Source organism: Ceratosolen solmsi, unplaced genomic scaffold (genome assembly GCF_000503995.2).
Source record: "Ceratosolen solmsi marchali unplaced genomic scaffold, CerSol_1.0 scaffold14, whole genome shotgun sequence".
NCBI lineage: Eukaryota > Metazoa > Arthropoda > Insecta > Hymenoptera > Agaonidae > Ceratosolen > Ceratosolen solmsi.
In genome coordinates this window covers 2,415,614-2,430,298 of record NW_011948420.1, presented here as the reverse complement: position 1 = coordinate 2,430,298, position 14,685 = coordinate 2,415,614, and the positions used below count along the sequence as shown (strand labels likewise).

The 14,685-nt window shown below is 31.1% G+C and overlaps 1 protein-coding gene across 1 annotated transcript in view; it reads left to right on the top strand.

Annotated features, from left to right (window-relative positions):
- side (motor axon guidance molcule sidestep) overlaps window positions 1-14,685 on the top strand; it is a 49,845-nt gene that overhangs the window by 25,670 nt on the left and 9,490 nt on the right. Inside the window, exon 10 of the mRNA XM_011498249.1 lies at window positions 13,482-13,919. Coding sequence (XP_011496551.1) covers window positions 13,482-13,919 — 438 coding nt within the window. The remainder of the gene's footprint in view (window positions 1-13,481; window positions 13,920-14,685) is intronic.

Below are 14,685 nucleotides of genomic sequence, written 5' to 3'. Positions count from 1 at the left end.
TTTTATAGTTTAAGTTTTTATTGGTAGTCCATAAGTTTATAGACAAAATAGAATTTGAAATACTAGATATTTTTCCCTTTCTAATAGTTGATGATTTTCTCTTAAAATTTATACAGAAAATTATAATTTTGAAATTTCTATACCTCATTTTTATTTCAAATATATTTAGCTGTTTCAACTATTCTACTGTAAACAATTTTTCTTAATTTTAATATCCAAGAGAATTACGAATTTATGTTATTCAATTTGTTAGCTAATATAGGGAAGATCGACTATTAGTGTAGTTTTTCTGAAGCGATATATCGAGAATAATGGAAAAGATAAGATACAATTTTCGTATACTATTGTTGACACTAGGATATACCTTTATAGGTAATAATTATAATGTCAAATATTAAATTAAAGATTTTATTTTATATTTTTTTTATTATATTTATTTTGAAAAAGTTAAAATTTTGAACATAAAAAATATAGTGCTACAATATTTTTTAATTATTTATTAATAAAATTTTATAATTTATTAATTTTATTAATTAAATTTATTAATTAATAATTAATTAATTAATTAATATTTATTAATTAATTAATTAATAATTAATTAATTAATTAATATTTATTAATTAAAAAAGCATAAAAAACTGATGTTTGAACAAGTACCATATGATGATTTTCATATTACTTTTATTGAATATTCATAAAAAAGTTTTATTTATGATATTGAGTTAAAAAAAAAATTGTAACTCATTGTGTTAACAATTATTTAATAGTTAATTGTTCTTTAATATTTAATAGTATTTAATTAACCATATAATATATATATATCTAGTAAATATATAAATAACCAATATACTATATATATCTTTTGTATTTTATTAAAAATTATATATGAAATATATGAATTATAATATATTTTATGAAATAAGAATTGTAATCTAATAATCATAAAATTATTTAAAAGTAACAGAAGTAATTAAAAGTTCCGTTTAAATATTGAAGTCATTTATAAATGATTTATAATATAATAAATATATAATTTTATTAAAACAACAATGTTTTAAGACCTATTATTATACTATCATTTTTATGTATTAAATATAAAAATGATGAGATATTAATATTATGTCATTAATTTGATTATATTATAAGTTAAAAGCGTCTTTTCCTTCTTTGGATTCGGAAATATACTTTCAATTCATAATTGTAAAAATAATATATCAGATATAATATATTCTAATTTTGATAAATTTTGATTAATTGTATATAATCGGAACTGTTGAGTATAAATACTACTACTGATTAACAATTAATATAAATTAAGTAAATATTATAATTACGAAGTTATAAAATTTGAAAAAAAGAAATTGTAACAGTACCAAAAACGGGCAGACTAAACACAAACAAATTTTAAATAATATCAGTACATAAGGATTATAAAGAGAAATTTTCGTTACAATTAAAAGTAATAACAGAGATCACATAAAGTTCTTTAAATTTATCATATTTACAAACTACCATCTAGTATGAAACAAGTACGTGTGTCTATTATTGCAAACGTTGTATTATATTATACCTAATACGTAGCATAATAGCTTTGCACTATACAAAGTACCTATGTACCTAGTTGAACCAGAGTAAGCAGAACAAGCACCTTACTAAAGTACCCCAGATAGAAGCCATAGGTATATGTGCCTGATTTTACGCATTAGCGTTGTCACGGTTCTCTTTCTCTCTCTATGCTTGGTAGATTTGGTAAGCCGCATTACTGGGGTTACTACTACAACGTTGACTACGTAGGGTTTATCTCATTCTGTCAAATCGACTGCTACATAATAAAAGTCTAACGTTAAATATTGCGTCTTATATGATATATCACTGCTAGGTGAATTGTGGTATTACAGTTTCTACAATTTTTATTCTTAAATAAAAAAAAATTGGATTAGTAACTGTTTCAGTATTTTCTAATAATCTATATATTATTATATGTTAATTGAACTAAAAAATTGTATTTGCATTCTGCTATGTTGCCTTAAAGTAATATAATTTATTACCTAACACTGGTGTAATTTAATCAATTTTAATCAACTTTTTCTAAATGGCAAGTTTTAATTTCTCCTTTGGAGTGATGATTGGTCTAGAATTTTTATTTAATTACATTTCAAGCATCTTATGATATAATAAAATTGATACATATTAGAGTACGCTTTTGGATGTGTAACAAAGTTTCGATAATATAAGTGACATCAAGAAAATTGATATATATTACATCTGAGATATATTATAAAATATACACGAAAATGATCATAATATGATGATAAATGCTACTAAATGACAATTTGATATGTTACTTTTCAATTTTCAAAACTTTCATTTAAATTTAATATTGTATCATCTCATATTTCTTGAATTTCTACGAAAATTCAGACGATATTGACAATTATTATGAATTTGAGATAAACTCATATGTCTAGAATTCTCATAATTTATAAATAAAAATAACATAATTGTTATATCATTGATCATACAATTACAAAATATATAAATTAAATGAAATATTATTTTAAATTATTCTAATTTTATTTATCGGAACACTTTATTATCTTTTACAAATTTGGTAATAATCAAATTCTGAATTACACGACTTATACATCTTTTATCTAAAGAATTAGAAATACATTTAAAAGGTTTATATAAGTAAAGCTCGTTTATTTTCTAGATAAATTACCAACCTAAAAATCAACTTTAATATAATAATCACGACTACGTATTATTTTACTAATATTGATTAGGAAATAATGATATGTATCTAAGTTACAAAGAAAACAACTATCATTCATAAATAACAAGCTTTGAAGCTTCTTGATTTCATATCTTTTGTCAAAATAATTTGAAGTTAATGAATTACATTTATATAACAACATAAGTATATATCTATACTTATACATATACTATATAGTAAGTTATGTATAATATAGTTAGATGTTCAATATAATTACTTTACTATTTTAATATTAATATAATAATAATTTATTAATACTGTTTTTTATTAACCATTATTCATAATTTATATACCTTGAAATAAAAGTTACGTGGATTTTGAAAGAGCATAAGCATAGATTAATTTTTGTGCTTATAAATATATTTATATTGGTATTAAGTGATATTAAAGTAGATCTAAAATATATTTAAGTGAGTCATATCAAAATTATGACTATATTTTTAAAAGTTTATGTTTACCTTAAATATTGGTAATTATTGAACTAAACTTTTTTTTTAACTTCTCCAATTACTCTTCATTTACTAAAAATCCAATATAAAAATAAAAAAGAATAATGAAATTTTTCTTTAAATAGTAAAATCAAACTTTTCATGTAACTATTATATGTATCAAAATATTTTACATATAATATATTAAGTATAAATCCAAATGAAAATAAATTTAGAATCCATTTTTTAAAATCGTATTATATAATAGTATTATAAAAAAGATTGTAATAAATGAATTTTCGATAATAACTTTTCTAAATTTTTTAAGTATTTTATAATCTAATTAATCATACTGTTAATTTATTCTAAAATAAAATGAAGTTAAATGTAATTATTGAATTTAGAATACCTAAATTATCTATATAAACTGAAATTACTCATTAAAAATTAATTTATATCTTCTTTAATTTTCTTATATACAGACAAAGTTGTATTTATTATGGAATTTGAATATAATATTTAGCAATAAATTTCATTGAATATCTATAGTATCATTAAAACAAATCTTATATTAGTAAATTTTATATAAATTTATTACAATCTTTACTATATCATAACCCTATATATTTCTTTTTATATTAATTAAATTAATTTTTGAAAAATAATTATATGAAAATAGTAATTTGGCATATATATATAGATATATATTTACTTATAATTAAATTATAATTATTACTAAACATTTAATAATTTTGAAATATTGATAATAGTATTTCAAAATTATCATTACGTGAAAATAATAATTTTAAAATAATAATAATTATATTTCAAAGTTACCATTACGTGTACATGCATAAAACTAAAGCATTCTATAATTTTATATGAAAAATAAATTTACTGATATTAAAGTTTATTTATAATAAAAATTCGTTATTCTCACAAAATGTTTCAGTATAATAGTCCAGTAGTGTTTTACGTTGCATTAATAATTTATAACATTGGCTTTATAAAAATTACATGATAAATAAAAATACCAATATACTTAAATTATTATTCAATTTTATAAAGTTAATTTCAAATAATTTAATGTAGTTAAATAAACTATTCTTGAAATCATATAAGCTAAATGTAAAGTTATAAATAGGAAGTTAAAGAACATTTTCAAATATTTTTAGTTATTTCATACAGTGTAATATTGTTGTCAAAGTACTTATTCGTAATCTAGACAAGCAATTATTATTGGATTGATACTAAGCCTTCAAACTACTTTGCCAAGCACACGATTTCGACTAAAAACTTCACAATTAAACATCTACATTCCGAATTACATGCCTGTCAAGGATTACACGACATTAAACTAAAATAATATAGAAACCATAGTACTGTTCTTTGCAATAAGATACTTCATTTCATTCTCTCACAGCTTCCTCTCACACTTTTTCTCTTTCTTTTTTTTGTTGTACATTTTTATGTTTTACTAACCGAAATCGTGATGGATAATATACAGTACCGAATAATAATTATAACAACTATGTGCGTGTATGTATGTATGTATATAAACACAATATAACGTAGCTAAAATCATCATGTTAAAATTATCATGCTAAAATCAATAATGTATGAAATAAATTAATTTGTTAAAAACAATTTTCTTATCCGTATAGCGAAACATGTAATGTGTTTTATATATTTCAACGTCACTATAATTGAATATGTAATTTTTATAAATAATTTAGTAATATTTATTTATTGCTCTTTACAATAAATTTTATATAAAATATATTTCAAGCAATAAATGAAGTAAAAGAAAATCATAATTATAAATCAAATAATATTACAAAATTATTAAATATATTTATTTTAAAAAGCTTATGTTTTCTATTTTTATATTATCTAGTGATATAATTTCAAGAATTTAAGCTTCGTGAAGTAATATGTTAACGTACTCTTTGAAACGGCGCAATATCGAAAAATAATGGTAATTAAGTAACAATGAAGAATAGGGAAAAAGCAAAAAGTTTTATACGGAACATTGGGCTCAACTTATATCGTGTCGACTAAAATTAGCATTTTCACATATGGAGGAAAATGTTTAAAAAGCAAAATTTTTATACCAAATTGTCCTTTAACTGAAGGAAATGAAAAGGTTTCAATCTGAACGAACGAGTTAAAAATTATATACTTTCTAAATTGCTTAATAACGGCTATTTCTAAATCTATTTATTTTTATAAAAAATGATATACTCATTGAAACAATTTATATCAATATTGATAATACTTATAATATTTTCTAATAAGAAAAACTTATAGTATATTAAGGATATAATGTCGTACAATAATGTTATATATTTATTATATTAAATTATATATTGCTAATGAATTACGAATAATTTTTTAAAAGTTCAAACCATTTAAATACCCTTAAAAATATATATCATAGATCTTGGAGATGATCATATATAATAAATAAATTTTGTAAAATATAATATTATTATAGTAGGTAATATGTTATATTATATCTTGTATATTATATAGTAAAATAATATTATATTTTATATGAGAAAAATCTAATGTATTCATTAATAGATTTATAGTACATAATATATAATGAAATACAAAAATTAAAACAAAAATTTGACATGTATTAAAATACTCTCAATATTAAAAACTATTTTGATAATTTTCATATTTGATATATTTTTATAATGATTAATCAAACAATTCCCTTAAAACTTATTTTTTGAACATATAGTTATTTAGTAAGTTGATTGAATTTTGCTTGTTTGAAAATGTTTTATAATTATTTTTCAAATATATATTACTCAAAATACTTCTTTAAACATTAAAGAAATAGTAATAATAACCCATTATAACATATTTTAATAGTACATCCTCAACAAATCCTATCTATTTTTCAACTGACTATTATTATCCTATTTTTAAATACAATCACACTTATTTAATACAGTTTGTTAACCTTAAATAAATAAATAATATGTATTTGTATGTATTTGTAATATTATGTAATTAACTTTGAAAAATCTTTAAAATCTTATGTTCTTAAACAAAGTGAACAAAAACTTATACAATAACTTATAATATTTAAAAAAGATAGTGAAAAAATATATATGAAAAGAACCCCTATTGTTTGAGATCAGACTAAAAGCTTCCCTGAGATGAGGAAGGGAGGCTTGCTGGCAAGGGGAATGGAGAATGCAATAATTCAACACTGCCTTTGTATGTGGTGGTTTTCCTTTATTTTATATAATGATATAATATATAATTAGTGGTCTTTTGAGGTGAGATTGAATGAATGATAGAATGAATAGGTGAGAGTTTCTTCAGGTAATATGAGTGATAATAATCTTATAAGTGTATCCTTGAGTATGGCGCGGGACTCTCCTACTTGTGGTTAGGACTCGTAGTGGTAGTGGGAGATGCGCTGATAAAGGATGATGATGCTGTGAAGAGACTCACGGTGTGATAGGTGAGTGTTGACGCCACCGATTGCCGGTACTGATACGCTGGAGAGGCCTGGGTGGTGGCGTTGGTGTGTGACGTCACTGGTGAGGAGAATTGATGCCGCCGTTGCCGCTACCGATGAGCTGGAGAGGCCTGAGTGAGGCGCTGGTGCGTGACGTCACTGGCGAGGAGAGTTGATGCCGCCGATGCCTCTACCGATAATTTGGAGAGGCCTGGGTGGTGGTGGTGGTGTGTGACGTCACTGATAAAGGGCAATGATGATGCCGTGAAGAGGATGCCACCGATTGCCGCTACCGATAAGCTGGAGAGGCCTGGGTGGTGGCGTTGGTGTGCGACGTCACTGATGAATGGCAATGATGTCGTGGTCTAGGTATTGCTGCTTACTTAGTTCACATAGCCGTGTGTTAATGATTCGTAAGAAGGTGTGTAATAGCGCAGCTTACGTGTGGAGTCGATCTCGGTGCATACGTCCCAGTACGTAAGGACGTGTGTAATAGCGTGACTTACGTGTAGTGAGTTCGATCCGTGTGATGGTACTGGGAGACTATCTCTGTAGGTGGAGGCGGTCTGTGTGAATTGAAGGTGATCTCTGTGCAAGTGGCGTTGACTTGTAGAACGGTAACTTGTGAGTTGAAGATGATCTCTATGTAAATGGCGTTGACTTGTAGAACGGCGATTTGATCTTGATGACTGCTTGATTGAACTAGTAAGAGCACGAGAGCGTCAAGCGTGTCTCCTTAAATATTATCGTACAGGCTTGCGATTCCAGTGAATTCCAGATTGCTCTTGTTATTCCGGTGACGTCACTATAATCTAACCTTGGAGAGTTCGTCGGCCCTTGTTAGTCGGAATTGTAATTTAAAATTGACTATTTGAGTATTGAAGTTTCCCGATTTCGGAGAATTGTGTTTACGACTTGGCGCGCAATATTTTGACCTAAGCAGGTGTCTTTACCTCTCCCACTTTGTTTACCACGTAAATGCTGCAATCCGTAACATTCCGCCCACCATCATCAATTCATTGATGATTGATATCTGTATCTTGGATCATAACTGGCAGAGGTGCAAGAATGTGAATTGGTCTAGAGATTATCGAGGATGTGGTTTTTAATGTTACTACTCTAGTTAGTCCACCCTTTCCTGGGTGCAGTTTCATGACTCTCGCGAGCGGCCACTTGCATTGTGGTTGTCGTTGATCTGTGATGAGGACTAGGGATCCAACCTTGATAGTGTTGCTTGGGTGATGCCACTTGGAGGTTGAGAGGAAGTGTTGTAGGTAATGTTTTTCCATTGCTTCCAAAATCGTTGGACTCGTTGTTGGATAAATTGCCACCTTGATATCATTGGCGTATTAGAGTCACTTGCTGATGGGTCTGGCAGCGTGTTGTGCCGAATGAGCTTGGCCTTCATCGAACTGAAATTGATCCGTACAGCGTTGGGAGGCCGAATGAGCTCCTTGTCAGTCGCGATAGCGTTACTCTTGAGGAGCGCAGTTGTCCCATTTGTTGGCTAGCGAGTGTTTCTCCTTGTTTCGCTCAAGTAACGCATCGTAGAATTTATGATTTTACTGTTGATCTTCCTCCACTGAGTGTATGAAGTGTAATTTGAGTGCTTTCATGAAGTGTGCTGAGATTGTATCAGCTGGTGTAGTGAGATCGATCCTGCTCATGGGGTAGCTCGAGGGGGTGGTGTTTGAATTAAGTATGTTTGATGTATGAATAACTACACTTGTTGTGGTGTAAGATGCTTAATGGAACTTGTTGAGTAATCATTTGTGTTTTAATTGCTTATGGGGGGCAGTAAGGGACTACTCACCCACAGGAGTAATTAATGATGAGTCTTCGTGCTCTTTGATTACTGTTCAATTGGCTTCACTGTAAATCACTACTAAATTTGCCGATTTCCCTTTAATAATGCACACACATATTATTTATTAGACTGCAGAAGTTATGGCCACGTGTCGTCTTTACGGTATATACTAAAACACTGAGCGGCAATTACAGTTTAAGTGAGTGCGAAGTGGGATTACAATGAGCCTCGTTAGTTGTGGTTGTTTAGGGAGAATTGCTGTGTGTTTTCTGTTTTCTGATATTGTTGTACTTGTTAGTTGTCCACCACCCTTGTGACTCCATGTGTGTTTGTATAGGCGGTGAGTCGATGGAATGCGTGTGATGGGGTCAGGCCTGTTGTTTGCATCGTTTGTAATTCTTGGGCCAGGTGTGCCCTTTGGGTCAGCCGTATCCACTGTGTTCTGGCCTGATTTAATTCGTCACGTGTGAGTTGGTTTGAAGGAGGGCGTTTTCCCCTTAGGCATGCGATGAATCTGATGCATGTTGCAGTTATTCTTAGTAGCTTAGTCAATGTTGGGTACTTGTAGACAATGTCCCAGTCGTATTCCGACGTTTAGATAGTGGCGATTACAAGATGCTTGGACGGGCTTCCTGGTCGCATTGGTCCTCTTTGTCATTGGGTTGTGTTGGCCACGAGTTTGGAGTTAGTGTCCATGGGGGACCAGTCCACCATAAAGGGTGTGTTTTGATTTGTTGGGTGGTGAGTCCTCTGGATGCACAGTCGGCTGGATTTGAAGTTCCGGGCACATACCTCCATTGTGCTTCTGCTGTGAGTTCTTGAATTTGTGTGACTCTGTTGCACACAAATTCCTTCCACCTTCATGAATGAGCCTTGATCCAGGTCAGGGTTACTCGTGAGTCCGTCTATGGATTTGGCCCTTATCTTTAGGTTCAGTTTACGGATTGTTCTGGATTCGGTGGTGCCTTAATAGCAGTGATTGCTTCCTCGTTGGTGAAGTGTTATTTGCAACAGCGACTCCTCCCACCATGCAAGGGTCCCTTGATTGTTTTGCTGTCTCCACTAATTGGCTTGAATTGTGTGTTAATTGCAGACTCACCTTGCTACAGCAGTGGCTAGTAATGTTATTGGTTGCTGGTGCTCGATTGCACTGGTGTGATGTCTGGTGCGTCATGTAAGCATCCTTTCTTAGCTAAGCATGGCGGTGGCAGATGATTGCCCAGGCAGTTCGGGAATCGCCCCTTTTCTTTGATTACGTCCAGTCTCTGTGTGGGGCTGAGCTGCTTGTATTTTCTGCATCTCCAGATAGGGTGCCGTTCCTTGCAGTGGAAGTATTGTGATTTTACGTCGTCTGTCCTGCTAGTTGAACCTGATGGTTCGTGCGTGCTGGATGATTGGCACAATCTTACGAACCTTTTGTTGGGCTTCTTTTATTGACGATTGAATTCCTTGTGTGTTTGTCATTGTCACGTTTTCTAGTGCTTCCAGTCTTGTCATCACAAATTGATCAAATTTTTCAAACATTGGATATGAATTGTCTTCTAATTGTAATAATGCCACGTGGAGTAGTAGTGCGTCCCATGCGCCTGCGACATTATGTTGCATCAGTGATCTTCGTAGATTGCGTAGTTCGCTCATTAAAGTCGATACTTCTCGGGCTCCCTTCACTCTTGTTGTTGAGATAGTGATTGCTTGCGTAATAAGCGCCTTCAGAGCCAGTCGGGTGAGTCGTATTTTTTTAGTAATAACTGTCAGGCTGGTTCCAACGACTCGTTTTGTAGAGACATACCTGATATTAATTCTGCAGGTGTATCTTGCAGAGAGTTCCACAAATAGTGTAATTTTTGGATTTCGCTTAGTTTGGTGCTTTTAAGTATTAAGGATTGAAACAAGTCTCTGTAAGCGGGCCATGCAAGATAGTTTCCGTCGAATTTGGGGATAGGGATGTCTGGGAGATACGTTACTCCACTAGCTTCTGCTGGCAGTATCCCGTCATCCGCACTTGAAGTACTTGGTGTGCTGGTGGTTGTCGACCCCAGTTCTTGAGACAATTTCATGATTAGTGTCATGCCCTTGGTGTGCCAGATGGACTCTGTTTGAGAATGCGAGAACGCTTTTCAAATGCAATAAAACATCTGGTAAGCAACATCGTAAAATTCACATTAGGATTTAAAACTTCTGCTCATAATTATTTGTACTAGTGTCATAAAACATCTGGAAAACTCCAGTGGAACGTGCTTTTGCTTTACAGAGCAGTGAAAATAATAAGTTTATTGCTGGGAAAAACCCCTTGAGTAGATTCCGAACGAATATCACTCGATACATGAAATATTGAGTACAAAACATTTCTTAAATTCATTGCAACTCAAAAATCCCGAACGTGCGACGATTTGTACTAACCGCACGTGCGTTTACACCCATTAAGACAATACTTGCATTGTTTTCTGTCTGAGTCACATCTGGTCAGTCGCGTCCGAAAATGACCACGCCCAACAGGAGCCTTCATCTAGCCAAGTCCCAGAAAAGGGAGAAGCGATCAAGAAGAGGTGACCAATAGCAAAAACTCCCTACTTCCGACACTTCTCTGATTAGCATATTCAGAAATGAGCTCGGAAGGAAGTGGAGATGAAGGCGTGCATAATCTTTTTGCTGCCTAAGAACGACCTCTGATTGGTTAATTAAAAGAAGGAGTCCTTAGTGGAGTGGGACCAGTGAAGCGTTTAAGATAGAAAAATGTAATGTACCGACACGAACACTTACTCTTTACAAATACTTCTTACAGTATAAGGATAAGTCACGACTTACTCCTTCCAAATACTTCTCACAGTTGAAGGACAAGTCACGACCTACTCTCACGGAGGAGGACCGGAGAGACAAGTCGTTAGCTAGCTGAGTTTTAATAAGAAGTTCTTTCTACGATTGTGAATTAGTGTACAGTTGAATTAATCTCATCAAGACTAGATTGCATAGGACCTGACCACTTATAATCTCGCTTGGAGATCAGGAAGAAACTTAAAGTTGCCACATTGCAAGGGAACGTAATAACAAGCCAACGACGAGAGACAAAGAAAATTACGATACAAGTAAGTCTTTGCAGCTAGTATAAATTCTTGATTTCTCGGCTTAAGCAAAAGACGGACGAATTAAGGTCCAACTACGCAAGCTTCCCGGACATACTTTAGAGCAAGACCAGCTACAGACGCCACTGTTGCTATCAATCTCTCCAACAACAAGCTGTTCCCGCCACAGGTGGCGCACAGCTTCGCATAACCTCTATTTAGGCACTCTTACGGCCGACATTTGAGGCAACTGCACACGTGTTAAATAGAACCCGACAACATTGCCGCGTTCAATCAACGCACCACAATAACCATAACCTCAAGTGATAATATTCAATAGATTATAACCTGCTTCATTCATAGAAAATATATTTCAACACTACAAGATTATCAAGAAACATAAAGTTCGTCTGTAATTCACCCTTTTGTAAATTAATTCAAATAAACAGAAATAATAAAGACATGTGTTAATTATTAATCAGTGCATTCATCCTTTACTTGCCCGGCAACCCCACACAACATCTAGTGGGTTTTTTGTTCTAAGTTAATTATTGCACGTTTGGCTGACGAGTTAAATTGTGGGATTATTTTCCGAACAGACTCTTCTGTCATGGCGTTCTTTGTGAAGTACTCGTGTGTTGCGCTTGACACTGGTCAGCTATTTACTATGGATTTGTGATCCATCATGAAGTTGTTGTGTGTCTCGTCGATTTTGTTTTTCACTGCTAATACTTCGGGCAGGCTTATAGTTGCTCTGTCTGCATTAAGGCTGTCAGTCAGTCTTCGCATCGTCTCGATGCGGGCCCATTGTGATTGGGCAGTCATGATTTGTTCACCAGTCAATTTTTCCTTATTCGCGCTGCGCGTGGTGACACTTACTGACTCCTTAATTTCCTTTTTGTCCTGTGTAGACATGTTGATATGATGAAGCGGCAGGATTTACTTACGGTGGTGAAGAATCTCTCTCATAGTCAATGATCTGCGCGCAGTACTATTTTGACCTAAGCAGGCGTCTTTACCTCTCCCACTTTGTTTACCGCGTAAATGCTGCAATCCGTAACACCTATACTAATAACAATTTTTAAAACTTATTAATCAAATGAAAAAATCAAGTTATTTTAAGCTTTTAGTACAAAGTAAAATAAACTTCAGTGACTTAAGTACTGAAAGATTTAAAATTATACTGAAAATTCTAAAAACTTTTATAGATATTCTGGAAATTATTTAATGGTAGTAGAAATCTCGCGTTCTTTATTTCAATATTTGCTATACATAATATTTGCTACACATTTCCTTATTATATTTCTACATAAATTTCAAATCTAATAATACTTTTATGTTATTTATAGAAAATACCATACATTTGTTTAGTAAAACAAATTTAATAATGACTTACGTGGATTACAATTGAAGAAATAGCATACATAATATAAATACATAACATAAATATAAATACGAAATTATATTTTCCATTGTGCTTTAGTTTTGATATATTTAAAAATTCTCTTTTGACATTTTATTTATTATTTAATTTTTCCTAATTTTTACAATAAAAAATTATTTACGTATTCAAATAAAAATGTATATTCTGTACAAAAATAGGTGATGAATTGAATATTCTTTGTTTATTAATTTAAATCTAAAAAATCTCATAAATGCTTTAAGTCTAAATAGAATATATATTTGTTATATAGATAAATTTCCTATATTATTATTAGAATAACATTGAGTTAATTGGAAGTATAATGTTCTGGAAATAATATAAGAAAGTAATGTTTTATTTTTATATATTTTATATAGAGTTGGTTTAAGCATATAAAATAAATTTTGGTCACATTTGAATTTTTCATATAATAATTATAATTCTTAAATGTAAATGAAACTAAATCAAGCAGAATTTAAAGTAAAGTGTATTTCGTATTCGTAGAACCACCACAAAAACCAATCGATTGCAACCTTCATAACGAAAGTAATGCGATGGAAATAAATTGTTTGCCGGGTGCGAGTGGAGGCTTACCTCAGCATTTCTTGCTCGAAATTCGTGGTATCCTCGAAAATTCAGATCTTTCACAGCAAATTCCACAAAGCGATCAAACTGCCGCCGATGATGCATCCGCCGTTTTCCAGGACTGCAACGATCAACCAAGTTTTCAATTGTACGGGCTACTGCCAGGTTATGATTATACCATCTCCGTGACCGCCGAAAACAGTCAGGGTCGGAGTTTGCCCGTCCTTCTTGAGAATATCAGAGTGACCGAGCCTTTGCATAAAAAAGTTGCGGAGAGTAAATCCCTTGGTGACATGTCCGCGGTCATACCATACACTAATGACCTAGAAAATACATTTGTCATTCTTGGACTAATCTGTGAGTACATTGACTTGATATACTTTTTCTTACTAATCCATTTTGATTGTACGTTCCAAATAATTTCATTGTTTAATTATACTATAATTTTTAAATATTTTTTTTCAATTAATTTTGAACATATTCTTATAGTACGTAATGATTTTTATTTACTCGTGGAAAAAAATATTTAACAAGTTTTTAAATATTAAATGAAATATGTATAATCATGAACATTTAATGACATTAATTTCTTTACAAATAAAAATTACTAATTAATTAAAGATATATTTGCATTAAATCCATATCTATGTATTTAATCTATATATATCTATATATATTAATTTTAATTTCAAAGTATATTTTTAATTTTTATAATTAATATAATATAGATAAATAATTAAATGCATATGTGAATTAATAATAAAAATGATAAATTAACACTGTTTGAGAATAAGAGACTCCTTTTTTTAAGGTAATAAAACATCTGGCAAGTAATATCATGAAAATTGTATTTAAGACTTCAAAACTTTCCTGCTCATAATTATTTTGCACTAGTGTCATAAAACATCTGGAAAACTCAAGCGAAACGTGCTCATACTCCCAGTGCAGTAGAACCTAATGGGTTTATTGCCGGGAGAACCCTAAAGTAGATTCAGAACGAATAACAGATACCCGTAAAGCATTGAGTACAAAACATTTACTTAAATCACTGCAACCCAAAATCCGCACGTACAACAACCTGCAATTACCATACGTGCGCACTCGGCCTTTAAGACAATGCTTG